Here is a 25,158-nt window from a genome sequence, read left to right as displayed (position 1 = left end):
CACTGATAACACACTGCGGTGAGCTGTTTAATATCCGCACTATGTACATGTTCACACAGAGTCAGATGTTTGATGTGTGTGCACAACAAAGGAAATATGCTGACACGTAACACACTTAAACCACAGCGGGTCTAAACAATCCAAGCGCAGGGTGAGCTAAATCTGCTATAAAAGTTAATTATGAGAGTAAACCCTGATAGAAAGTTAGGCAGAGCAATATTTCAGTGTTTTCTAGAAATGTACCTGCACATGAAAAATGAAAATCTCCTGAAAAAATGCCCTGAGCATTAAAATACAACTCATTGTCATTATGACTTAAAAGCTCATGAAGAGCCACTTCCCTCGGAAACGCAGACACTTCCTACGTCACATGAATGCGCCATCATTTACTCTTTTCAACGTTTGCATGTTTGCACCGATGAACTTGGCTTTCTTTAAATTTTTCTAAAGATGATGAATTTGTGGACGGCAGGGTGTGTTTGTGTAGGGTGGGAGGTTGCTGTGAGGTAGCTTTCACTAATTTCTCCAAAATGTGTTGTGACAGGACATCTGGAGTTCATAAAGAGGTCAGACTCGTGCCTATGAATTTGGAGACATGAAATATGAAGCACGACGCATGTCATTCTATGGTATGCAACAAAAGTTGAACTGTACTCTTCAGCTGCTCGATACGGTCGTTAATCTTTGGGGTTTTCCTGACCGTCTGGTAACACAAAAGCCGACCCTCAGATTATCACATTCATAAAGCTGCCACTTCTTTATCCTTAGATCTACCTTTTTAACACAAGTGTATCAACACATGGGTCTTGTTATTTTACTCTACCTGTGTGTACACACCTGCTCATGACTGGGCGGAGGTGTTAGTAGTGATACTACAGTAACCACAATAGCAGTGAGCCCACACAGTAAAATAGCAAAGTGGAGGTAGTGGACACTGCGTAGTACTGCAGGAGCCGAGTCCACAACACCACATCTGGGAGGGGGGAAGGCAAACTCCAGCACCATCCTGCAAACACCCACCACCAATCCCACCATGAGGCCCCAGAAGGCACCCTGAAAACACACACACACACACACAGGTTACACTGCATGCTTGACTGGATTAAAATGCTGTCATTCTTGTAGCTAAAAGTGTCAGTTTTACTTGCCAGGAGCATCTCTGGGTCTCATTTGGGTGTGTTCAACACTCTCACTTTCCCACCACGATAATCTGTCATTGTCATGTTGCTTTGCGTTTAAGTAGTCGCACGTGCAGTGACACAAGCAACACCATCTGGTGTGTTCAGCCTCAGTCAAAAGAATGTCATCGGTGCGGTTTGTCTTGGTCAGACCGGAGAGCGATCGACTCTTTCAAGCACACTGACAAACTTACCTGCGCCTGTTTTTCTCCTCTTTAGAGCAGCGCTTGGTTAGCTCCAACTATCAAAGGATTTGCCAACTACTTGGACAGCTGATGACTTATTATGTAGGACATTCTTTGAACACGTACTGTTTTTATTGGAAGTGTCTTGCACCTTCATCATGAGAAGGATTCTTAGAACAGCGCACAAGATTAAATACATAGAATTAAAAACTATCGAGCGGTGAATGAACATTCACACTGAACACACTTGTCTTGGAAGTTCCTGGTTGTTCTGATTTAGTCGCTTGTTTATTTGATTAATACAGTATATTGTAAGTTGTCTGTCTTATTGTGTTCTTCTATTTACAATAAGTGAAACTTCCTTATGCTGCTGTCCAGGCCAGGATTCTGAAACTCAAAAGGAAATATTCTGGGTAAAGTGATCCATTTTTTTTCTCTTAACTTTATAAACATTAAAACATCAAAACATACATTCAAATATTAAGTTGGAAAATGTAAGCCATTCAGAGAAGCTCAGAGACTTTAGCAGTGACACAGGAACTGGATATCATGACGATAATTACAAGGTTCATTTGTCTTTTCATGAGTCATAATCTGGCTCAAAGGATAGACACGTCACGTAACCATGAATGTAGGTCTGCGCCGTTTGCTCAGAGGAGTCAGCGTGTGACACACTCTGTAATGTGCAGTAATGTGTGCCCTTTGACCCCCGTGAGTCAACACCAGCAACATCCTCCTGACTTTGCTTATTCGAACGAATGCAAACCTCCCAACTTTTGTTTAGCAGTCTATAATGAAATGAAGCATAATCCTGTGACCCCTCCCAGGAAAAGCGGTCTGAGTCAAAAACATCTGTTTGTCTGGAATCAAACAGAGCTAAATTTGAACATTGTTCAACAGCCGTCCAACAGCTCAGTGTATTTAACATTTGCTGAGCTACTGCCAACCCACACAGTGACCCCATGCAGGTTAATTGTAAAAACATCACGTTGTACTCTCACTTGTCTTGGTTGGTTTGTTTGTCTACCTGTCTGCCGGGAGCAGGACCAAACTAGCAGGTAGATTTTCAGGAGGTGCGGGTAAGGGTGGGGCATGAGAACAGCACCAATTACACTTCAGGTTTGATCCATCAAACTTTTCAGGAAATACCTTGGCGGGTTGTCCCTCCAGCTGTAGAAAGTGGTTGCAAACAGAATTTATAGGGATATTGCAACTGAAAATTAAAATCCAATCACAATTGACTCGCCCTCGTGCTGACGGAAGTTTAGGGGAAGTTTGTTATTCCACAAAGGAAAACGTGTTGCAGTAATTTCCCAAATAACTGAAGTGAATGGAGACTAAATTCAAATGTCAAAAAAACCCACCATAATAAAATCATTAAATGCCTCGACATGCAAAGTTTTTTTTTTGGAAAAAATGTCGCTGACGTAATGTTTTCAGCCTCAATAAAGATGAATTATTGAATTATTTATACATTTTATCATTTGACACACTTTAAATTTGAAAACTGACTTTAATTGTTGAGGAGACGATTGCAGCACTTTTTTTTCCCCAACGGGTTTTACAGACTAAAATCCATCGGCATGAGTTGACAATGACTGAATTTTCATTTTCGGGTGAACAATCTAATTTAAATAAATATTCACGTCATAACAGAGGTGCATTGATCTGAGCTGAAAAACGAATTTCCCCTCATTTCAGTAGTCAGATATCCTGCCATCAGAAAACAGACACACCCGAAAGTTGGTCCACAGAATCACGGCCAGAATCTTGAGCGTGTTGTGGATTGGTTTTCACTAGCAGTTGACACATTTTTATCACGAGTATTATTAGCACCGGCCAGATTAACGCTCTCAACACAACACCGGTATCTCTAATCTTTAAGTCCCCTCACTTGCTCTCTGTTATCAGCCCCAAAAACAATCCTGTTGGCTTTTTAACTTCAAAGTTAGTTCAGGCTGATTCCTCCACACACAGGAAATGATGAACAATATGCTTCATAAAATTCATGGCACGCGCGCGCACACACACACACACACACACACACACACACACACACACACACACACAGGAAATGAGTGAAGCATGTTGCACTCAGCTGGATCCCATTTGAAACTAATAAAACTCCAAATAGGTACAGTGTTGGAGGAAGGACAAACAGAGCACAAAGCAAAACCTCGACACTCCGGAATATTCCACTGGATTTGGTGTGCAGATAAGAGTTGACTCTGATACGATGCAATACGTTAGAAGAGTACGATGCAAAGGTGTTTTTTTTTTTTTAAAACGAAAATGAAACATCGACTTTATTTCGCAAAAGTTCCTTGGCACATACAGAGTATGTCTCTGGCTGCAAATCATTCCTTTAATGGTTAGTAATATTTTTAGACAGGCATCTAAAGACTAAGACTAAGACGAAAGATGAGACTGCGAGCTGACGTTTGATGTTCTGCTGCAAACCTACTGATTCTTACTGTGATACTTTTAAATGTATTTTGATGAATTTGAATTTGAATGTCTGTACGTTGGGTGACTTGGGAGGTTGTGACTAGCATTCTAATAACACAGGCGCCGTGACATGCTACCACAGACTACAACAACGACAAAAAAAATGAAACCTCTCATCTTTTGCATTTAAGGTTTAAAACAAAAAACACTGCGCCAAAAGAGTCTTGGAGAGGGTTCTGAAGGGGGAATGCACAAATGATTTGATTCAGCTGAAAAATGACAGGAGGCTTGTAACCCCTGCATGTGCTTCAAAGACGTTTCTGTACGTCCTGGATAAAGTCTCTCCCAGAGGTATTTAGGGCTTTTGATATCAGCTTGAAAACATATTCTGAGCAATTTCTAACATTTTATTGACAAATTGAGTTATTAATTTGTATTTGACATGAAGGTCAACCTCGCATATCAAATTAGGGAGTGAAAGCACGTACAGAACATACTTTGTCCTTATTTACGTCTATTGCTCTCACTTGGGAAATCGAAAACTTAATAAGATCTGAAAGATGTCCATTATGATTAGCTGCATCCCTACTTGTGAGATATGTGACCTCACGTGTGTGTGTGTGTGTGTGTGTGTGTGTGTGTGTGTGTGTACCTGCTCGTTGGTTCTCTTCCAGAACACCGCCAGAGTGAAGACGGCTGTTACGGGAGGAGCGAGGTAACTCGTCACTGACTGGATGTAAACATATAGTTGGCCGCTGTTGGCTGACTGCAGGATGGGGATCCACACCACACTCACCACCACCAAAATCACTGTCACAATCCTGAATCAAACCCACAAAAAAAAATAAAAAATAAAAAAAAAATATCTTTTTCTTTTCATTTACTGACACTGACATGAAACTTTCACCACATTCCATAAAAATGCACTTCACCCACAGCTACACTCAGAACCAGATCTTCTTAAACTCACACGCTCCTCTGACTGGAGGCCTCGCCAACATAGGCTCCATTTTCTGTTATGACTGGAAAGCTGCCCACTCAGTTTCTGTTGTTGTTGCTAAAAAGATCGAGATAAACTTCCGACTGCAAAGAGGGCCGTGCAGCCAGGTTTCTTCTTCGGTCTTCTTTCCTTGCAAATGTGCATGAGATGCTTAAACCGTAATCGGGGCTAATTGATGAGCCTAGATAGGAACCTCCTGAAGGGAAGAGACACCCTGATGATGAAGAAGTCGAATGTTGCTGGTTTCTTTGCATCGTGGCTACAAGTGTGTGACATTTTTTCTGCAGGTTGGCTAAACAGAAATCTAAATTGTCCACATTTGTGCAAAATATCTTTTGTACAAATAAAGCAAGTGTCTTTTTTTTTTTTTTTTTTAATAAACTAGATAATACTGGTTTTTGTCAGAGGAATAATGCAGGTTAAGTGAGAGCCAACATCTGGTGGTGTCACATCCATGAACGTGTTTATTATGAGAATGGTTCTTCTCTTGTTCTATTGTTTTCATTTGCTCCGCCAAGGAAGTACATGTTTTCGCTGGCGTTTCTCTGTTTGATTCTCAGCACGATTTCACAAAAACTATGAGTCCAATTCTCACCAAACATGGCGGAAGGGTGTGGAATGGGCCAAGGAAGTATTTATTCAGTTTGGGGGCAGGATTTGTCACAGCGTCATCTGATAACTGGAGATAATGTTTTAAATATGAACTCATCCTAGTGCTGCCCCGCCACCCGACCCCGGATAAACGGAAGAAGGTGGATGGATGGATCCAAGTGGGTTGACTAGATCTCAAATATGGTCAAAAAACACATTCAGAACTTGGGGATATGTTACTGTCAAGACCGTGAGTTTTCGTTACCAGGGTTACCGGGCGAGGCGACCAGTTTTAAGGTTTTGCTGTACAACACCAAACTACTGTGACTAGATTTCTAATGCTCAGATCATTTTGAAAAATACACAAGTTTGATGAGAATCCCCACCTGAAGACATCTACAAGTTGAATTTAAGTCATAGCGCCACCTAGCGGCGACAGGAAGTAAACCTGATGCGACAAACATCGGATTTACATCTAACATTACAACGTTTTGCCTTCACAGGATGAGCGGAAACATAAAACACAATAAGTGTGTGTTCTGTAGCGTCACCAGGCGGATGCAGGAAGTGATATCTGCATTGCAGTGCATAGTTTAATTTGTTCATGCTAAATCCAAAATATCAGGATCCGTCATCCTCTTGCTCTACAGAACAAGTAACACACTGCAACAAGCACAGGGTTGCAATGGCGTGTTCATCACTGCCTGTTTTACATTTGGTTTGGCTAACCTGTTTTTTTTGTTTAGCAACTAATGGGATCCAAAGAAAGAATAAGGGAACAATAATGAGTGAATAATTACTGGGCTGTGGCCTGGTTACCTGCCGACCAGTAGCAGCTCTCTCTCTGAGGCACGAGGGCGGTGTTTCTTCCAGATGTCCATGGTGAACAATGTGGAGCTGCTGTTAAAGATGGAGGTCAGTGATGACATCAGAGCGGCCATCATCACTGCTATCATGAGCCCGCGCAGGCCTGTCTCACACACACCCACACACACACCATGAAGAAATTAATAACACACACACACGCACACCATGAAGAAATTAATATTTTTAACAGTAAAAAAAACTAAATAAATAAGGATGTACTACAGGCGCTCCTGTGTGATCACAGTGTTTACTCACCACTGGGCATGAGCTCAATAACAAGTTTTGGAAAAGCGATATTGGAACATCCCACCTCAGCTCCACACACCCGCACACACTCTTCAGGGTCAACACATCCTACAGAGTCTGAAACATGAGGAGTTTGACAGTCAAAGGTCACCTACACACAAAGTAACGAAATATTCTGCTCATTCACAATTCATGTCCCTTTGGTCTCATCTCTTTTGGTGCAAAATTTCACTGACAGACAAAAGCCGCTCATACAAATTGTTCCCCTGAAAGGAAAAAAAATGTGTGCTACATGTTTCAGAAGACATGCAAGATTTGACTTTTCTTTTTTGGTATTCCTTGAATCAAAATTAAAGCCCCAGTAGTAAAGTCAGATAATAAGGTAGGAAATTATATTTCTACTTAATCCTGCCAAATTCCAATGTGTCAAAAGAGACAGCAATGGAAGCAATGATTTGCTCTCTTATGTCATAATATGTCATTATGCAAGTCTTTTAAAAGCATTTGTTTTCTTCAAACTGTTAAGACGCTGCTGTTTCTCTCACATTGTCACGCATGCCCAGCTACAGCATGTGCTCTATCGCTATCTAACCCTAAACTTGGCTTAATTTCCCTTCGCTGTCTGCTGTTGTTTTTTTGGGGGTTTTTTTTTTTAGAGATAAAACATTGTGAGTAGTGAGTGACATCACTAACCAGCAATTACACTAGAAATAAGCTTGGAATCTGCACTAAATTACCTAAAAAGGACATTGCCCCAATCATCAGTCCTCCCTCCAGGACAGGGCTACCAAAACTGGGGTTAATTTGGACTAAACTGGTTTTACTTCTCCCGCCGGATATAAAGAAAAAAAAAATAGGCATATAACAAAACAAAGAATAACAATAGCAGACTTTATACAAAAAAACGAGACAAAAAAAAGAAACTCTAATTTATTGTTTGCCTTGTTTTCTTTCTTATGTTATGTAGGATCCGCAATGATTACTTTTTTACCTGCACTTGAAAACTGAGCTCAAATGTATTGGAGACGCTTTTAAAAAAAAAAACATGCGCACGTGTTTTATTGTCACTGAAAGATGTTATTTCAAGTTGTTACTGAAATATGTAAAAACTTAACCAATAACTTGGGATCTTCCCCTTGTAACAACAGGTTTGAAGTCTCAGTTTTCATCCTTCAAGAGAGAATGTGGATCTGCACTCAAGGGTCGACTTTATCACTCCTGAACTCATATTACGAAATACTCCATAAAACAGAACCCGAGACACGGTCTTTCATAAGAGTTCACACTTGGGATTAAAAACAAGAATTCACTCCCCTTGTCCTGTCGAGAGGGTGGAGTTTAGCTCCCCTCCCCGTCCTAACCAACTACCGGACACTCCGCCTTTCTGCCCCCGATAACTCAGCTTCCGTTGCCGGATTCCAGGGTCAGACACGCCGGTAAATCTTCCCTGCATGGACCTCGATGAACTTTCCGACTGGAGGGACGTAGATGGGGGAGTCAGAGAGGTATGAACAGTCGTGGACAACATTCTAGTGAAAGGTGACGCCCGTGTTCGCCACGTAAGTAGATTTTTACAACTTTTTTTTTTGTCTTTCGGGGAACTCAGGAGTTGCCATTTTTTTAAGCGGTTCGACTTCAGCGCTCCCCGAAACAAGAGCGGAAAAGCGTCTCGTCAGCAGGACCGGAGCTGTTACAACACGCCGCGGATGATTAATAACGTCGTTCTCTGTCTCGTGTTCCGCTTTGGCTTTTTGACTCACTGGCAGACACCCGGGGACACTCACCCACCCAGACAGCTGCCCGTCTCCGTGTCCGCCGAGCCCCGCTGCCGAAGCGAACGCGGGTCTGTCAGGTGAAGGCGTGGCGCTGGGCGGGGGCGCTGAGGCTCACATCACCTGCGTGTGAGACAGGGTCCCGGGCTGAGAAGGAGCCAGTGTTCGGGAGCTGCTTGTTCACCCTCCAATGATAGGAGTCCTACCCCCGACACGGTTTCAGAACACGCAGACAGGCCATGGACCTGAATGACAGATTGCAGTTTTTGGAGGTTTGACCTTCTGGACCGACGAGTGGAAACTGGGTCAGAGCGGGTTCGCTGCTTGAGTATTTATCGAGGCCATGGCTTTGTCCCAGATCCAGTGTCTGGACGACCACCACGTCAACTGGCGCGTGAGTGAGAGTAAACCGGAGTTCTTCTACAGCGAGCACCAGCGGCTCGCGCTCGAGGCGCTCATCCGCGAGGGTCGCGACGCGTTCCAGGAGTACATCCGCGAGAACGAAGTCCGGGAGTTCCTGTCGGAACCGGAGCTGCAGTGGATCGCTGAAACAGTGGAGATCTACCGGCCCGGGTATGAGCACCACCAGAAACCAGAGGCTCCGGGGGCGGGGAACGTTACCCCCGGGTCCGGGGAAGACGGAGGAGATGGCGAGGTGTCCCTCCAATACTGGCCGGACCGGTCTGAGGCCTCGGTGGCAGAGCTTGACCTCGGCTGGCCCGAGGCCATCTCATACCGCGGGGTCACCCGCGTGACCGTGCACACCCAACCGCCAACCGAGGGGCACACGCACATCAAGGAAGTGGTCCGCAAGACCATCGCATCAGCGCAGAAGGTAAACGGTAGTGGACAAATAGAAGTTAACCGACAATTTAAAAAATATATATATTCTTGAAATAGGAAGCAGTCACCATATCACGAGTTTAAAAAGTTAACTTTTATACATTGTGACGTCATCACACACGTGTAACCTGCGCGACCTGCGGCCAAGTTAACAGCAGCCTTCCTTTGTGTAACGTGGATTTTTGAAGCGTTGCTCAGCGTCTGCCTCTGTGGTTTTAATTGCCGTTGTTAAATTTAATTATATTCTGTCTGTGTGAATTGGTAGACGTGAACACCTTTTGAAATGCCATCCAGCTCCACATCACCACAACATAGAAGCTGAGGATTCAAAGGGCTTTGTTGGTGTGGGGGGGGGGGGACTTTATAATAACATTAACTTCAGATTATTTCAAATCTTTTTTTTTCTTTTTTTTGCCCCACAGTCGTATTTCTACAGAAATGTAAATTCACAAAAGTAGCTGCTGAGGTTTGATATGATTTGATGGAGAACACCGGGGGCCATAAGCACAATAAGATGAACTGTATCTGTTGTGTTGACGTAATTCTAAATCACTCCTACTGATAATGGGGTGACTGTCATTTCGATTATACTTATATTGTGTACATCCACTGGACTGTAGTTTGCCATCTCTCTTAACGTTCTAATTGTGACCTCCTCGGCTGATGGCTACGCAGTCACACCGGCTGTCTGGATCATCTCAATCATCAGTCCATCCGTCTTTGATTTGAATATAATCCCCTTGAGGGTGTTAATCCCGTGTCAGCAGCGCACATTTACCTCCTCGTTCTTCTTCGTCTTCCCTTTGTCTCACCTGTGCCACTCACACACATACACATGCCAAAGCCTTAAGAAAACAAGTCTGATCTCGACACGCCTGTAGCGAAAAGGGGAAAAAAAAGCACCCTGACCTCATTGGATGTATTTACGTGTCAGGGCTCGATTCATCAACTTTACCTTTCGTACGCCTAATTCCTGGCGCTTGCATGTACAGTAGTCAGACTCTGGCCCAGAGCCTTACAAACCAACTGGCTAACATTGAATATGCATTCACAACTGGGACGAAGGCCTCTCCCATCAGGCCCAAACACAACCATTCCCCTCAACCTTACTTAAACAAATAACTCATTTACTTAAAAAGTATACATATTTACCAAAATTTCACATCAAGATAGTTTTTATGGGCTCAATTTATGATGACCTTTACTTTTTTTTAGAAGAGAAACAGAATTTTACAACTGCTAGTTTAGCCGGTTGTTAGCAACTGCCATTTTTAAAATGTTTAAAACGCTTGGAAATTTATAAATGGAATATTTACTGACACTTTTGTTTGTTTTTGAAGAGCCAAACCAATATAGCTAGTGTACCAAAAAACCAAAAAGTCACTCTGACACTGAGCTGAGGGGGCCGGATGTTCACCAATGCTAATTTTTTTCTGGGTTTTGTGACTCATTCCTGTGCCACTATTTCTGCTTCTTTTCCCCACTTTACTTTAATTATTATGCTGTCAGTTACAGATGAACAACATTGACAAAATCTTCTGAACATTTTGAGGATCTGTAACAAATGTGGATATAATTTGCAGGCTGAGATATTGCAGCAGCACCATTCCAAGCGCAAGTTTAGAAGGCATTTTGGTACACCTGCCTGTAGCTAATACTGCCCCTCCTGCAATTTTGATATTGCACTAAGCCTCATTTGGATTTTGATTAATATAAATTGTTACTACTTTAAGTTGGCAGTCCTATGAAGAGTGTCAAGCTGTTCTACAGCAACTTATTTCTTCATCACCACTTTGCAAGTGACTCAAAAATGTGCAGATGAACAGTGAAAATGAAAACAACCCTGCAGATCAGGAAACACTGACTGCTTTTGTGGCTTCCTGTGTGTGTGGACGGTGTTTCTTTGTGTGTGTGTGTGTGTGTGTGTGTGTGTGTGCGTGTGTGTGTGTATATAGGTGATAGCTGTGGTGATGGACTCGTTCACAGACGTGGATATCTTGCGAGACCTGCTGGATGCAGGCTACAAACGCAGAGTTCCTGTCTACATAATCATTGACATGGCTGCAGTCCCCTGCTTTCTTTCCATGTGTGGCAGAGCTGATATGCATCGTGGCCACCTCAAGGTACACACACACACACACTCACTCACACACACACACACACATACCCCACTCAGATGATATTTTTATGACCTGAATAGATGACAACTCACGATAAGCACTGAATAACAGGCATGTTTATTTTTTAAAGACATCTTTTTCTAACCTGACAAATAACATGTTTTTGTGTAATATGTACAATTGTATGTAAAACTGCATGAAAGTAGGCAACCTGTGTGCTGAAGGTGTTGCAGCGTTTTGCCTGCTGGCCTCGATAAGATACATGCACAAGCTAGTTTCAAGCTGAATTTCTTCGTCATTTGTTTCCTCGCTCTGTTAAACTGGTCCAGGCAGTAACAGAAAAAAGTGGATGTTTCTTTGTTAATATTTCAGTCTGGAAGCCAAAAAAACCACCAGTCACATTTCCGTCTGCGCTGCAGGCAATTACATCAACCACACATAGGCTTCCTTGTCTTTCTGTAATGTCCTCTCTTTCATTTCTCCTTCTCGACTCACATATCTAGCCAGCACTTCTCTTTTCCACTTCTTTCTCATCTGCCTTCTCTGCTGTTATTAAGAACTTTTACGACCTCTATGGTTGGTGTCTCCTGTGAGATTTCGCACTAAACATTTAGAGGGAATGCTCAGCCTGGAACCACACCCTTATCACAGGGCCGAAGACAAACACAGCAGGGTGTGTCGTACAAGCACACACATACAGTACATAGATAGAGTCCATGCTCTAACCTGTAGAGTCTGCGAACACGAGATTGAGGTGGCATTAATGAAGAATCATGAGCAACACAATGCTCATTCTCTTCTGTGTCCCAATTCTCAGTCTTGCCTTTTGTTCACTAAAATCCTTCTTTTGATAATCTCTAAAAGCCTCTTTTAGTAAAGCATGAAGTCTGTAACTCTGTGTGTGTGTGTGTGCGCGCAGAATCTGCGTGTGCGCTGCTGTGGTGGTGTGGAGTTTTATACACGGTCTGCACAGAAGGTGTGTGGTTCTCTGAGTGAGAAGTTCCTCCTGGTAGATGGAGATCGAGCCATCTCCGGTTCATACAGGTGAGTTGTATGCATACTCAGAACATGGCTTTAATAAGATAGTTTGTGTATTTGCTCTGATATTGTTTTATACAGGTGAAAGATCAAATGACTAAATTAAAGCAGATCATAATAACAGACAAACCCACATGACTCTGCAGTTCCCATTCACTTGATGCATGATAATTAATGCATTGATTCAGTGCCAACCCTTTTCATTCCATTCACATCAGTTAGCAAAAGGCTGTGATAAATACACTGAACAGACATACAGGCTAACATCCAGCTGATGAACACAGTGGAGAATTTAGCACCAAAGGAAACCAGCTCTTTTCCTCAGGAATAAGGCTCTTGCATAGACCAGGCATTAACACAGCTCTTGGCTAATCTGATCATAAGTGGACGGCTGTTAGAAAGAGGGTTGATCACAGGAACAAAGATTGAGAACTGCATGTCTCTCGGGGCCACTTGTGATCGGATCTGGTTTCCCTGCTCTATAAGCAAATAAATGTGTGCATTGTTTTCACTTACTAAGACCAAATGGGTTGTTGTTTTTGACCGGCGGGAGGAAGCAATGCCTTTCCCATACTTCGTCTGCAGGAAATTGAAAGATGATATCAAAGCAGTGTTGGCTGGGTGTGTTAAAGGGAACAAAACTGCCCAAGATGTTAAATGAAGTCATAACAGAACTCTTTCACATCACCTGTGTATGTAGTCGAAGTGATCGCATCTCACTGGTCAATGTTACATATCCAAATTGTGCTATCACGCCTTTCCATCTTTATAAAAATGCATTGGGATGGGGTGGGGTGGGGGGTATTTTTCTGATTCCAGAATGTTATTGTTCTGTACAAAATAACATGCTGGGGCAGCATTGCACAGGTGATATTTATTCCTGTGTAAACAAGCAAAGCCTCATGATGATGGGGCAATTTTGGGAGCCTAATTACGGAACTATTCACCCTAAGACACATGCTGATGCCAAGTCTAATCAGAGGCTTAGAAGGGACCAAAAAGAGCTTATCCAAGACTGATTATTGGATTTTTATTAATTAAGTTGCCCGACAGAAACATCACCTGAAATCAATTAAGTGTCTACCGGATGCGTGAGCAAGTAACTGTATCATGACATACATGCCAACAAAATTACATGTTAAATAAGCCTATGTTGAGTTTGAGTGACCAACAAGGAGCTAAAGATGCTATAAAAATTCCAGCCACTAATCTGTTTTTTGGAGCATGAGTAGTCACCAAAGGCCTGTTGCAGCATGCCAAACCTGCTCGCAGAAGCTAATTTCAGAAATTATCTAGATTTTCAGTCTTCAGAGGCCCTCAGATGAGCACAGACTCTCAGTGCACTATCACTGTGGTCATCTATTTACTCTTTTTAGTTCTGCATGCTTGCTCAGACCCTGTCCCTTTTTCAACCAGGAAATTGGCACGAAGGCACATGCAAGAATCATGCAATGAGAGCAAAGAACACAATAGGCTGCACGACTTCAGAGTACATATCTGATGTAAGAATTAAACCATTATAAGGATTTTTTTCCCGGAGGGAGTTATGACACAGACAAACCTTAATATTTTAGATGAACAGAGACTGATCCAGATTTAGTGGATTAGAAAAAAGTTTGTGACAAAATTCAGAGTAGCTGATTAAAATGAAAACTAATGTCTGCATGTTTGTGGTATTCCAGTTTCACCTGGGCCTCCTCACGTTTGGACCGTAACCTCATCACAGTGATCACGGGACAGGCAGTAGAGACTTTCGACCTACAGTTCCGTGAACTCTTCCTTCTGTCTAGAAGCGTGTCTCTCAGCAAGGTTCCTGTGGCGGATGAACCTGTTGTTGACCCTCTCCCTCAGGCGCCTCCTGCTCCTGTGCCAGCTGCTGTTGCCAGAAAGCTCATCAATCCCAAATATGCCCTTGTTGCCACAGGAACCCACACAAGTCCCTCTTCTTCTGACCAGAACTCCAGCAATAAGAATCCCCCTGGTTTAAAGCTCAGGAAAGGACGTCTTAAGGATGTTACAGAGGAGCCAAATATACATCCTGGATTAGCCAATTTGGAAAAAGCATATCTGATCCCGTACCTTCCCACTTGGCCAGAGCCAGACCCGCCAAGTGATGTGATTGGTTTTATAAACATCAGGGATGAAAAGCGAGCCAATCAGGTTCACCTACAGAGGTCTGAGCGCTTTGAGGTTAGTCAGGCGATACGCTTCAGCTCGCCATTGACACGACCAGCCCAGACTAAGGAACCTGCATCAGCTGAGGATACTGCTGATGTGGAAAAAGCAGAACCTGCTATTGGGAGTACAAGTACAGAGGCTTCTGCTCAAGTGAGTCAGGCCAGTGAGAAGAAACACACAGCTCAGAATAAACAACACATGGATGAGATGGATTCCAGTGCCCCTCCTCAACAGCCCACACCTGTAATACAGGACGCACAAAAACCGCAGACTCCCACATGTGAGTCTGACATGACAGACAGTTCAGGAAAAATGCCAGAGACAGAAGCAGAAGTGCCTCCGGTCCCTAAACGACGTACACTGCACTTGGTCGTTGACCCTGCACCCCCAGAGCAGCCTGGCGAAACCTATGTCACTCTGGTTAAAGTCGACCAACAGGAAAACCCAGATGGCTCCTGCAGCAGAAAAAGAACCACTGAAGAAGCGGTGTCAGGCTCTGACCGTGTTACGTCAAAGAATGATGGCAGAGACTCTGGCAGCAATGGTGATGGCAGCCAAGACAGCACCAAGGTCATCTGTGACCGAGCGGCCTGTGACGATCCTTCAAGTGCCTCTACAGCATCGGAGGAGGAGTTTTATGATTGTAACCAGCAGCAACCCAGCGACCCGTTGACCAATGGAGTCACAACAGGGTCAGGCCGCGGGCATCGGCAAGGGGATGGGGTCAACATGATGGCTCGCCTCTCTCAGAGCATGCTGGATCTGCGGGAACCCCGCCGGGCACAGCACGATGACGGCACGTCCCTCATCCGCCAATCACAGCGACTGCGCGGACAGACTTACTCCCCACACAGGCACATAGGACAGGTGAGCATCCAGGAGAAATGATTTCACAGCTCACACTCGTGCATGTGCAATTAGTCAGTTAATCAGTCAGAGTGGCATTTCCCTCGTTTTTTTTAGATGAATTGTGAAAGAAATAATTGAAATGAATCTTTTTTGATGAGCTGAAATGATGATTAAATACTGGATATATTTTCAAGCAAAATCAAGACTTCACTGTGTGCATTAGAAAAATGTAAGAGGCATCTTTCAAAGTTTTCTGACGTTTAACAGAAATAAATAACCGTCTGGAATTTGACCTGAAATTGTTTCTGTCATGTGGTTAACTTGGCAATTACTTGCCAATTATGCAAAACACTGTGCTTAGAGCCAAGTTCACACACTAGCTGGAAGCTTGAGCTGCATCATCAAGTAGTTTGACTGACAAATGTAAAAGGCTGCGAAAACGTCCAGGATGACTTCATATTCACATACTTAAATATGTGATCAAGAGCAGAATATCTTTAATTTGACTGTTTCTTATTGTGATTATGGCTTTACTCTGGTAAAGTGATCTGAAAATTTAGATCTGAGTCTTCCTCAGGTTACTATCAGAATATTAGACTTGGTGTAAATGTCGTTATTATCATTTATAAACTTGATTGGTATTGTTTAATATTTGGTGATGGTCAGTATTACGATGTAGTTTTTTGGATCAGTTTTTGTGTTTGCACGGCTCTCAAGAAAACGCACTGATTTAGCTTTTGGTAAAGTGGGAACATCGAAATAATTTAATAAAAAAATAACTGTTTGTCCACTTAAAACACCGTGGATACCTTGTGAGACAGTCTTATATCTGTTAATCACTCAACTCTATTAATGAGTAATCACTAACAAGAACTTCCCAAGAATAGTACGTGTCATTTCTAGAAAAGAAGGTGCGTGAGTTACAGGAAAAACAGACTCTCCCACACAAACATGAACACACAAATATGCAAACCCTATCAAAATGGGTGTGTGAAGGCAAGTCACTGCCTGCTTTACCTGCTGAACACAAACACATCATCTTTACAAACTCATCTAAATAAAAGCTGTGTGCATGTGTACCCGTACCTGGATAGAGAGCACGACTGATCATGCCAGGGAGGATGATGAAGATGAAGGGCAGCATCTTCAGATAGGCAGCCAGTAGAGAAGCTCCTTTTACATGGCTCATGTTTTTAGCTGAGAGCGACCGCTGGACGATCACCTGCAGATGCAGAGAACAGTCTCAAAGTACATTCAACCAAGAAATTTACAGATGCACGACAGATTAAAGGAAAAAGCCTGAATAAATGAGAAACAGGATGACATTATTCTCAACCACAGGGCAAGAGAGCTCACTGAATAGCTTGAAAATTATTTGAATCATGGCTTCCACAGTCACAAGATTTCAAATAAAGTGAACAACTATGGGAGACTTCGGACTGATGTGTTAACAGTGCTCTCCTTTATGACAATCAGAACCAAATGTAGGAACATTTTTTTGGAGAAATGGACTTTGCCTCAACAATAGATTTCACTGAAGAGAGATAGAGCCCATTGAAGCTACTCTGTAGGCCTGTGGAGACATAAAGCATCACTAAAATGTATTTTTTTTTATTATTATTATTATTTGCTACCCATTTGTAGGATTAAAATAAATTTAAATATAACTAATGCTATGGATTAAGGAAAAGCACAGCAATTTCAAAATATTTCAAAATACAGCAATTTTTAAAAAAAAATGTATGTGAGAGGGGTAATCAGGCCAAGATCTAGCCAGTAATTCAATCCCATACAAGCCTGGAAGCTATTCCATCCTAAAACATACAGGTGGTAGAACTGCGGTTATAAGCAATCATTAGATGGGCCTTGTATTGGGTTCCTGATCTATTTTAAGCACAGACATGGTAAGTTGTGTTGACCCAGATAGGAATAAAGACAGTTGCAGAAGTTCTATGTAAATGCATGGATTACTGCCTCCAAATATTTTAAGTAAATCATACAAATGAATCATTGAAGTAAGTTTGACAACATAATCAACATGGGTATCTGAGTCCAGGTAGTTATTGAGATACCTGCAAAGGAAACTTGTTTGAAGAGTAGTGGAAATATAACCTACTTAGATGTCTGACAGTGATAATAAACTCTTGATCAGACATATTTTTAATGCAAATATTTCTGAGGTAACCAATTTCTTTGTCTGTCAGAGAGACCAGACGAATCCTCAGTTGCATGAAATAATTTGAATCAAAGTATTTCTGAGAATCTGTGTAATAATTGAGAGAGATTCAATGTAATTAAATACACGAACAAATTGATAAAGAATTTGAAAGGACCAGAGATTGATCCTTGAGGTACTCCACGTGTGATATGCATGGTCGAGCTTATACTATCTCTTAAACACCATTGTTTTCTTTCTAGTTGTTCCAGGGCTCTAGATCTTCTGGTTGTGATGCAAGATCTAAGGGACCAAAAGTAATCCTTGCTAAACCAGGAAGTTTTCACCGCCCCACCCGAGCTGCGGGCCCTGTGATTGGCGGACACCGTTACTGGCAGGGTCAAACACTACATGCGGATGGGACACAACTGCATGCGGAGGCCCGATCTGGTCGATCACCAAGGCGCCACAGTCCGGGCTACAGGAAGGGTGACCGCTCCTCACCACAGCCAGCAGCCAACCCTCCCGGCTTACTCGGACTATCTTTCTCAAAACTGAACAATTTGAGGCATTTGAGGGCCAGAGGAGGAGCATCTCAAAAGAAAGCGTCTCAAAATAACAAGGCTGATAGGTAGAATGTGGCCTAATAAAGACACACAAACAGTTGTTTTGTTGATAAGGACTTAAAAAAAAAAAGTGACTATAAAAAAAAAAAAAAGACTCTTGAGTGTGGAATCTGATCTATCTCGGGCATGCATGTCATTTCCTGTTTTCAAAGCCTGAGGCTCAACATACAAGAACTAAGGGAATGTAGTGCTGGGAATTTATTTAATAATGTGTTTTGAAAGGAACTTAATCACATGACGAATGCTTTCTGTTTAATGGCTTTTTAAGTAATGTCCATCTGGCAATGAATTTTACGTGCTAACTCGATAACTGTGAGGAAGTTAACAGATTATGATATAAATATTAACTGACATTTGTGTGTTGTTTTTTTTTAAGGAATCCTTAACACATGTTTACTAGAAGCAGGGTATCGTCTCAACGGCCACTTGTGATACGTTACTCTGCAGATCAAGCTGATGTAGTCTTGAAAACAGTCCTCAGAGCAAATATTTGTTGATCACCTCAAGAACTTTATTCAAACTCTTTGACTGGAATTTTTTTTTTTTTTTCCCCACATATCCAACTCAACCATGAACTGTGTGACAAGCATTCAGCCTGATGATTTACTCACTTCTTGATACTGTGATTGGTTACAGACGGTGGGTAAGTGGACTAGGCTGATGACTGCTTGCACATGTTTGGAAGACGTCTTGTTGACTTGACGACTTTTGCGGTTGTAGAAAACAAATGCAGTATGTATATGATGTTTAACACTGATGTGGGACCAAAGGTGAATGTTGCAAATAAACAATAGATTGTAGCTGAAATGTTCTTGATTTTTACCTGGACTTACACAGGTAAATCCACAACTGAATAAAGAATGCTGCTGTGGTATGAGTATCAAACTTTCAAGTAGTTTTTGTCACATTTAGCGTGAAGTATTTCACAAAGCTTTGGAAATACAAATGGACAGATAGATATCCAGTCTTACCCTCAGCATGAGAGCCTTGTCTTGCAGGGGATGACACCCAGTAAAACAAGTGTTGAGGGTGCAGAATAGGAATGTAAGAGGCATGTTCTCTAGTCTGTATACCATCAAAACAAATTCAATATTATTTCAAGGCAAAAGAGTTGCATACCGTTGCTTTTAATGTTACACTGATATTAAATAGTGCCATTAAAAGGGTTTTGGCACCAAGTTCCTTGTCCCTTTTGCGAGGCATGCTTAATGAAGCACATGTAAACTATGATGGGTTTCTGCATGTATATGTATAATGCATGCATTTAAGTGTATGCCATTGTACCTGATCTGTGCACCAGTACCAGGTGGCCAGTATGGTGAGCCCTAATGTCATGCCGGGCCAGGGCAGATCTCCAGTGACAGCATCTCTGAACAGGTGCATGGCGTCCTGACGTGGCAGGTGGCAAGTACTGTTGGGAATGATCTTGCTTGGCACCGCCATCCTGTAAACCTGTTCCAGGTTACTGTATCCACCAATCTTGTTAAAGGCTACGGACCAGAATCACACAGACTCCAACAGTGCAAACATCAAATCAGGAAATTTGTAGTTATATTTTGCATTATTATATTTACATTCTTGTACCTACCTGTGATCGTGAGGATAATTGCTCCTACAATCATAATAAACGTCTGTAGAGTGTCGGTGTAGATGACGGCAGCAAGACCACCTGAAAGGATACTGTTTAGTTAAGGAAAAGAACTATGAGTCTTAAAACCATCGGCATAGTTGTGTTTGTGTGTGTACCAGCTATAGTGTAGAGAGCAGTGACCACCAGCATGAGGACGGTGGACAGGTAGAGGTTCCATCCAAGACACACCTGAACAAACAAGGCTCCAGAGTACAGGTCAGTCTGGGGCCACAAAGACAACACATCCATCAACACTGACAGCCAAAAGACCAATTAGAGGTTGATGCTCGTGTGTGTGTGTGTGTGTGTGTGTGTGTCATACTGATATCTTTGTGAAAACAGACAACAGCAGCGACAAGACGGCCAGATAGGTTCGAATCCTCTCTCCTCCAAACCGTCGACCCAGGTACTCTGGCATTGTCACAATCTGAACACACACATCTGAGGTGATCAATGTCTGACCAACTAAACAGCACAAAGTAACTGGACAGGTTTGGTGTTTTCCCACTACCTCTGTTTGAATCTAATCATGACTTACAAAGACTTTCGAATAATTAAAGCTCTTTGTTGTTTTAAGAACACAGTCGTGTAACGCCCTGCTGGGGAATTTCCTAGGTGTGGAAACGCTTGTAAGGACCATGTCTCTAGCACCGAAATGTACCCACTCATCCAGCCTTAACAAGTAGACATACGTGTGTGTGTGTGTTTGTGTGTGTGTGTGTGTGCAAACTAACCCCTGAGGAGATGTAGACAGGCACAAATACCCAGGCCAGAGCCAGCAACACATAGGTGGCCTGAGAAAAAGGAGGACAAGAGGCTTGACCAGATTATAATCTCAACAGTTGCCACTGGGAGAAGGATCTGAGCACAAAAGATTCTGAGGTAGAAGCTTTACTGCAAGCATGAGCTTTTGTACTGTTGGACCAACGGACCAACCAATGCTCCATGTCCCACACCATACACAGTTCAATGGAATACAAGTGTTCTGCTGGTGCCCCCTACAGTTCCCTCACAGCTGATGGTGAGAAACACACGTCTCCCTTCTGCCTTTGTTTTTAGTCTGACAAGCCATGTTTAGCAATGATAAAAATGCAGTAACTTGTTTTCTTTTAACAAAAAAAAGGGACAGACTGTCTTGTAAGTCTTTGTCTGTATTTGTGTAGCAGCGCTTGCTCTTTGTAATGACAGCTTTTGTATCTGTCAGCTCAGTTAATCCATCATACCACAAAAGAAACACAAGCCGCGTCGTTCCAGACTGTGGAACAATATTATTGTGGAACAATATTAACAGATCATTGATAAAAATGAATAGTCCAAATAGCATTCCAAGAATGAATGAATGAATGAATGACTGAATGAGTAGAGAAAGTGGATTTTCTCACATTCCATTCAAAGCCAGTGACAGCGATGCCCCCGGCAGCTCCAGTCCCAGCCAGACCAATAAACAGACCCGAGCCCTCTGAACTGGCAAACAGAGATGCTCCAATCTGCACACACAGTCCATTTATTGTATTATAATTACACAGGGTTAAAAGTTTGTGCACGGGTGATGTACATTCTTTGACACATTCTTAAAGAAAGTATTCAACTACCATTTCCAGCCAATGTTTTATCATAATTTTATTTTTTGCTAAACTGGATGATGAACATGCCAAAGGCTCCAAACCCAGTAGTACTGATGTAGATTTACCATAAAAGTAGGGATACACAGTCTATCCGCGCTCACGTAGGCATCAGCCAGTTGTGCTCATGTCAGTGCGATACAGTAAATATATCATTCATAGGCTGGTCCAAATGTTTCAGAAATAGAGAAAAACATGAGCTAATCATTTTAACCACGTTTTCATATGTTTTTTTTAGTATTTAAAAAGTGTAAACATCATATAAACTTGCTTCTGTGCACTTCATATCAACATCGAGAAATATGTCAGCTATCAGTCACAGGTATTAGCCACAATTCTCATACTGGTGCATCCCTACAAAAAAGCACTTGATCAAAAAATAAATAAATAAATCATTCTATTGTTGTCACATCCTGAACCATTATTTGCTGGGCTTTGAGAATGTTATATATCGTGTTTTGAGTTTCAGGCTTTGAACTGGCTTGTCCCTCTTCTTTGAATCCATCAAAGCGGAGGACTGACAGCCGTAATATCACCAGGTCCTCCATCACGTGTGGACAAACTGCTCTCGGTTAAGGGAGATAAATGAGCAGGAGACCCAAACATATCCCATCATTAAAATCATCTTAAAGGCAACCAGAACTGCGACCACTTTTAACTGGACAGTTGCTTCATATATTCTGTCCTCTACTGCTTGTGTATTTGTATATTTCTATTGGTATCTGTTACTGCTACTATCTATTTACTTCTACTTTTTCTTACTTGCATGGGGACTCGGGTTATATTAACATTCTTGCTAACTCAGGCATGTTTACACTCTGTATTTATACTGAAGTTCATTACTGTGCTCTGACCTGCTCTGTCAAATAAACAAAAGTAAAAAGTACACTCGTAATCAAGAACATGAATATCATTTGATCAGTTGAGCAAGTGCAGATCAAAAATTAAAAAATTACAAGAATGAAAGCATATCTTTGTTAAACGTGAGTGATGAGGGACACACTCACCGGCCACCAGGCCATGTCCCGTCCAGCCAGGAAATATCCACTCAGAGTATTCCTGCTCACTCTGCATGACGACTGACAGAAAACAGGGTGTTCATCTACACACACTCTCACAGACTAAACATTCACACAAGGAGAAAACACACATTTGTGACTCTTACCCAAATACCGACAGCAAGGTTTAGAAGGAAGTAGGTTGCTATGACGATAATGTCAGAGATACTGAAGGACTGAGGAAGGGCGTAGAAGTTGGTGGTGGAATTAGACATCTCCAGTGTTCTCAAGAAGACATACACACTTAGAAGTACACTAAAACCACACACGTGTCTCCTGTATTGTCCCGTCACATGCGAACACACACATACACCCGCTGCTTCCAACCCTTACAGCTGAGAACAGCGTCTCGTCAAACTAATTATTTACTCCAACTACTACGTAAGAACCCTAAACTCCAAGAGGGCCTCACATCCCTTCAACTTTGGAACCTCCAAACTGTTATTCAGTCTAATAACAAACAAAACAACCGTAACGTATACACACTCAAACACACACTCCAATCCTCAGTGAAAGTCCTCTCTCTACAAAACCACCAGCTGACTTCCCCGTCACCTGAAAGCTGAGGCGAGGTGTTGCGTGTACGTGTGAAGAGGGCAGACCCTTCCTCCAATTGATGATTAAACACATCACCTTAATGTGGCACACAGCGCTGACACACACACACACTCTGCTAGGGGATAATGGAGTGTACGATGGGGCTGAGCAGTGGAGTACAGCAGATGCTCATGTGGACCATAGTCCACACTGATGTGGCGTGCACGCACGTGCACACACACACACACACACACACACACACACACACACAGTGGTCAATCATTGGCAATGACAAGTTTATAATCATTAGTGTCTGAACACAAAAACATCTCCTGGTAAGTGCTAAGCAGAGTCAGTGAAAGTTGTAAGAGAAACAAATGGGCGTTTCTCCTTTATTTGACAGTTAATATAATTTCATTCAGTGATTTTGAGGAAGAAAACCAACCAACTTTAGTCACTTATTTTGTATAAGTATTGTATTTTGTGTAATAATTTCAAATATATGGTTGAACATTGACCTGAATGTAACTGTACTACATACAAATGATTGTCATAATTCGGGATTACAAAACTTAACATTTGCAGTCTCCTTAGAATCTTTTTTTAATCAAAACCTTTAAACCACTCATAAAACAATTCAACTTTACTAATTTCCTGATCAATTAACAGGATTCCATTTAAACCAATCACAATGAAAACAAAACTCAGTTGTTCAATCGATCTCACGCATCATTAGAGCGTATTAGAGATAGATATTGAAAGGTAAAACTAAACTGTGCGTGTGTTCAAAAAAAGGCAAACTTTTTTTCTTTTTTTTTTTACTCTCAACACATCTGGGCTTTTTTATTTTCTTGGAGTGACACCGCGAGAGGAAGACAGTCTGAGAGAAAGTGAAAGGGCGTGAAACTGCTTTCATGCTCCCTGATGTGAAATTAACTCAGTGTCACACACAAACGGCTGGCTGATGTTTGTCCACTGTATGAGGAGCAGATGGTGGCCACGGAACCATCCAGTCGTCACACACACACACCATCATCATCATCAATCTTACACACACACACACACACACACACACACACACACACACACACACACACACACACACACACACACACACACACACACACACAGCAAAATATAAAAACCTGTGGTGAACAAAGGCTTGGGAGTATTATTCTTTAACTGCAATAGAAAAGCTACTTTTTGAAAAAAAAAAACCCTGCTAATATTTAAATGAATATGTTATTCCAGGTATCACATCCTAAATTAAATAATGAATTTGAAATGAATTTATTGCAATTTTATCTCATAAGGGCTTAGCCTAAGTGCAAGAGATCAATGTGCACACCAGATTGTGAAAACTCCACAGCCAGAAACAGAAACACACACTTTCAGATGGCTGCTGGGTTGCAATCTGGGATTCAGTTTCTTGCTCAAGGACAGGGAACAAATCAGTCGTGTCACCAGATCGCTAAATGTTGATTTTTGTATTCATGGTAAAGCTTATGGTAAAGTTTTATGAACTGAAGAGGTATTTTTTTCAGTATACATGGACAAATAAATAGCAGAGGCAGTTAAAAAAACAACAACAACTATTTACCAGACTCCACATCATAAGGATTCCTCTCCCATTAGGGGTTTTATTCACAATTACGTTTAAAAAGTTGGGTACGTTTTTCTGTACTACGTCTAAGAAGAATAAAGGTGAAATTAGGTGCAGTATAACGGGTGGTTAACAGTAATAGTAGCTCAAGTATAGCTTTTTAAGCTATTTGATAAATTGAATGTCAGATGAAAACAACACTGTGAATTTATGCAGATATTTATTGCATTAATTCATCTCTGAGTAAGTGAAGCACATTTAGTTGAGGCCTTTTCAAAAACCAAAATAAATTATCTCAAACTTCTCAACAACAAATTCAGGCAAACAGTTACAACGGGAAGAAGACGTGGAGGGACTCACCTGAGCCCTGCGTGAAGCTGCAGCTGGATCACATTTTGAGCTAAAAACAAATTAGCATTGCGTCGTTCTGTCAAATGGCGCCATCTTCCGTTCTAACATTGCCATTGAATCAATTTACGATATTTAACCGTCATTCTTTAATAATTAGTTTTTAATTTTTTGGGGAGTTTAAAAAAGTAGATAGATATAGGTTTTAAAACCCCTATACGTTCAAAAGATAAACTAGACTACATATACGTTAAGTATGGTTTA

At 41.9% G+C, this 25,158-nt stretch overlaps 2 protein-coding genes across 5 annotated transcripts in view; one reads left to right on the top strand and one right to left on the bottom strand.

Moving 5' to 3' along the window:
- slc5a10 (solute carrier family 5 member 10) overlaps window positions 1-25,158 on the bottom strand; it is a 27,385-nt gene extending 2,227 nt beyond the window's left edge. The window contains exons 1-13 of one of the 3 annotated variants that reach the window (XM_086211947.1): window positions 24,907-25,158; window positions 22,356-22,469; window positions 21,109-21,213; window positions 20,461-20,520; window positions 20,049-20,153; window positions 19,843-19,948; window positions 19,685-19,765; window positions 19,381-19,586; window positions 16,402-16,537; window positions 6,525-6,632; window positions 6,222-6,372; window positions 4,464-4,632; window positions 838-1,053 (exon numbers count right to left, since the gene is read on the bottom strand). In XM_086211947.1, coding sequence (XP_086068073.1) covers window positions 838-1,053; window positions 4,464-4,632; window positions 6,222-6,372; window positions 6,525-6,632; window positions 16,402-16,537; window positions 19,381-19,586; window positions 19,685-19,765; window positions 19,843-19,948; window positions 20,049-20,153; window positions 20,461-20,520; window positions 21,109-21,213; window positions 22,356-22,370 — 1,458 coding nt within the window. In that variant the 5' untranslated portion in view covers window positions 22,371-22,469; window positions 24,907-25,158. Of the gene's footprint in view, window positions 1-823; window positions 1,054-4,463; window positions 4,633-6,221; window positions 6,373-6,524; window positions 6,633-16,401; window positions 16,538-19,380; window positions 19,587-19,684; window positions 19,766-19,842; window positions 19,949-20,048; window positions 20,154-20,460; window positions 20,521-21,108; window positions 21,214-22,355; window positions 22,470-24,906 lie in introns of all 3 variants that reach the window. The other 2 variants (XM_086211948.1, XM_086211949.1) reach the window with 2 other exon arrangements.
- On the top strand, window positions 7,874-18,655 carry LOC147257785 (protein FAM83G-like). 2 transcript variants are annotated; one of them, XM_086211946.1, is made up of 6 exons: window positions 7,874-8,020; window positions 8,122-9,122; window positions 11,086-11,253; window positions 12,170-12,294; window positions 13,971-15,333; window positions 17,734-18,655. In XM_086211946.1, exons 2-6 carry the CDS (start codon window positions 8,631-8,633, stop codon window positions 18,103-18,105), a joined length of 2,520 nt encoding a protein of 839 aa, XP_086068072.1. In that variant the 5' UTR covers window positions 7,874-8,020; window positions 8,122-8,630; the 3' UTR covers window positions 18,106-18,655. The 2 variants fall into 2 exon arrangements, with proteins under 2 accessions (XP_086068072.1, XP_086068071.1); XM_086211945.1 differs by having other exon boundaries at window positions 7,886-9,122.

The sequence above is a fragment of the Aulostomus chinensis genome, chromosome 8 (assembly GCF_037954235.1).
Source record: "Aulostomus chinensis isolate RoL2024-O1b breed Wild chromosome 8, RoL_Achi_v1.0, whole genome shotgun sequence".
NCBI lineage: Eukaryota > Metazoa > Chordata > Actinopteri > Syngnathiformes > Aulostomidae > Aulostomus > Aulostomus chinensis.
Note: the sequence above shows the minus strand (reverse complement) of the source record. Positions and strands in the feature narration are given on the sequence as shown.

Excerpts from the sequence above, each read along its gene's own strand:
- LOC147257785 (XM_086211946.1), top strand. The coding sequence starts at position 8,631 with ATGGCTTTGTCCCAGATCCAGTGTCTGGACGACCACCACGTCAACTGG. Across the intron at positions 11,254-12,169 it reads TGCATCGTGGCCACCTCAAG|AATCTGCGTGTGCGCTGCTG; the intron begins GTACACACACAC and ends GTGTGCGCGCAG. Across the intron at positions 15,334-17,733 it reads CACACAGGCACATAGGACAG|TTGTTCCAGGGCTCTAGATC; the intron begins GTGAGCATCCAG and ends TTTTCTTTCTAG.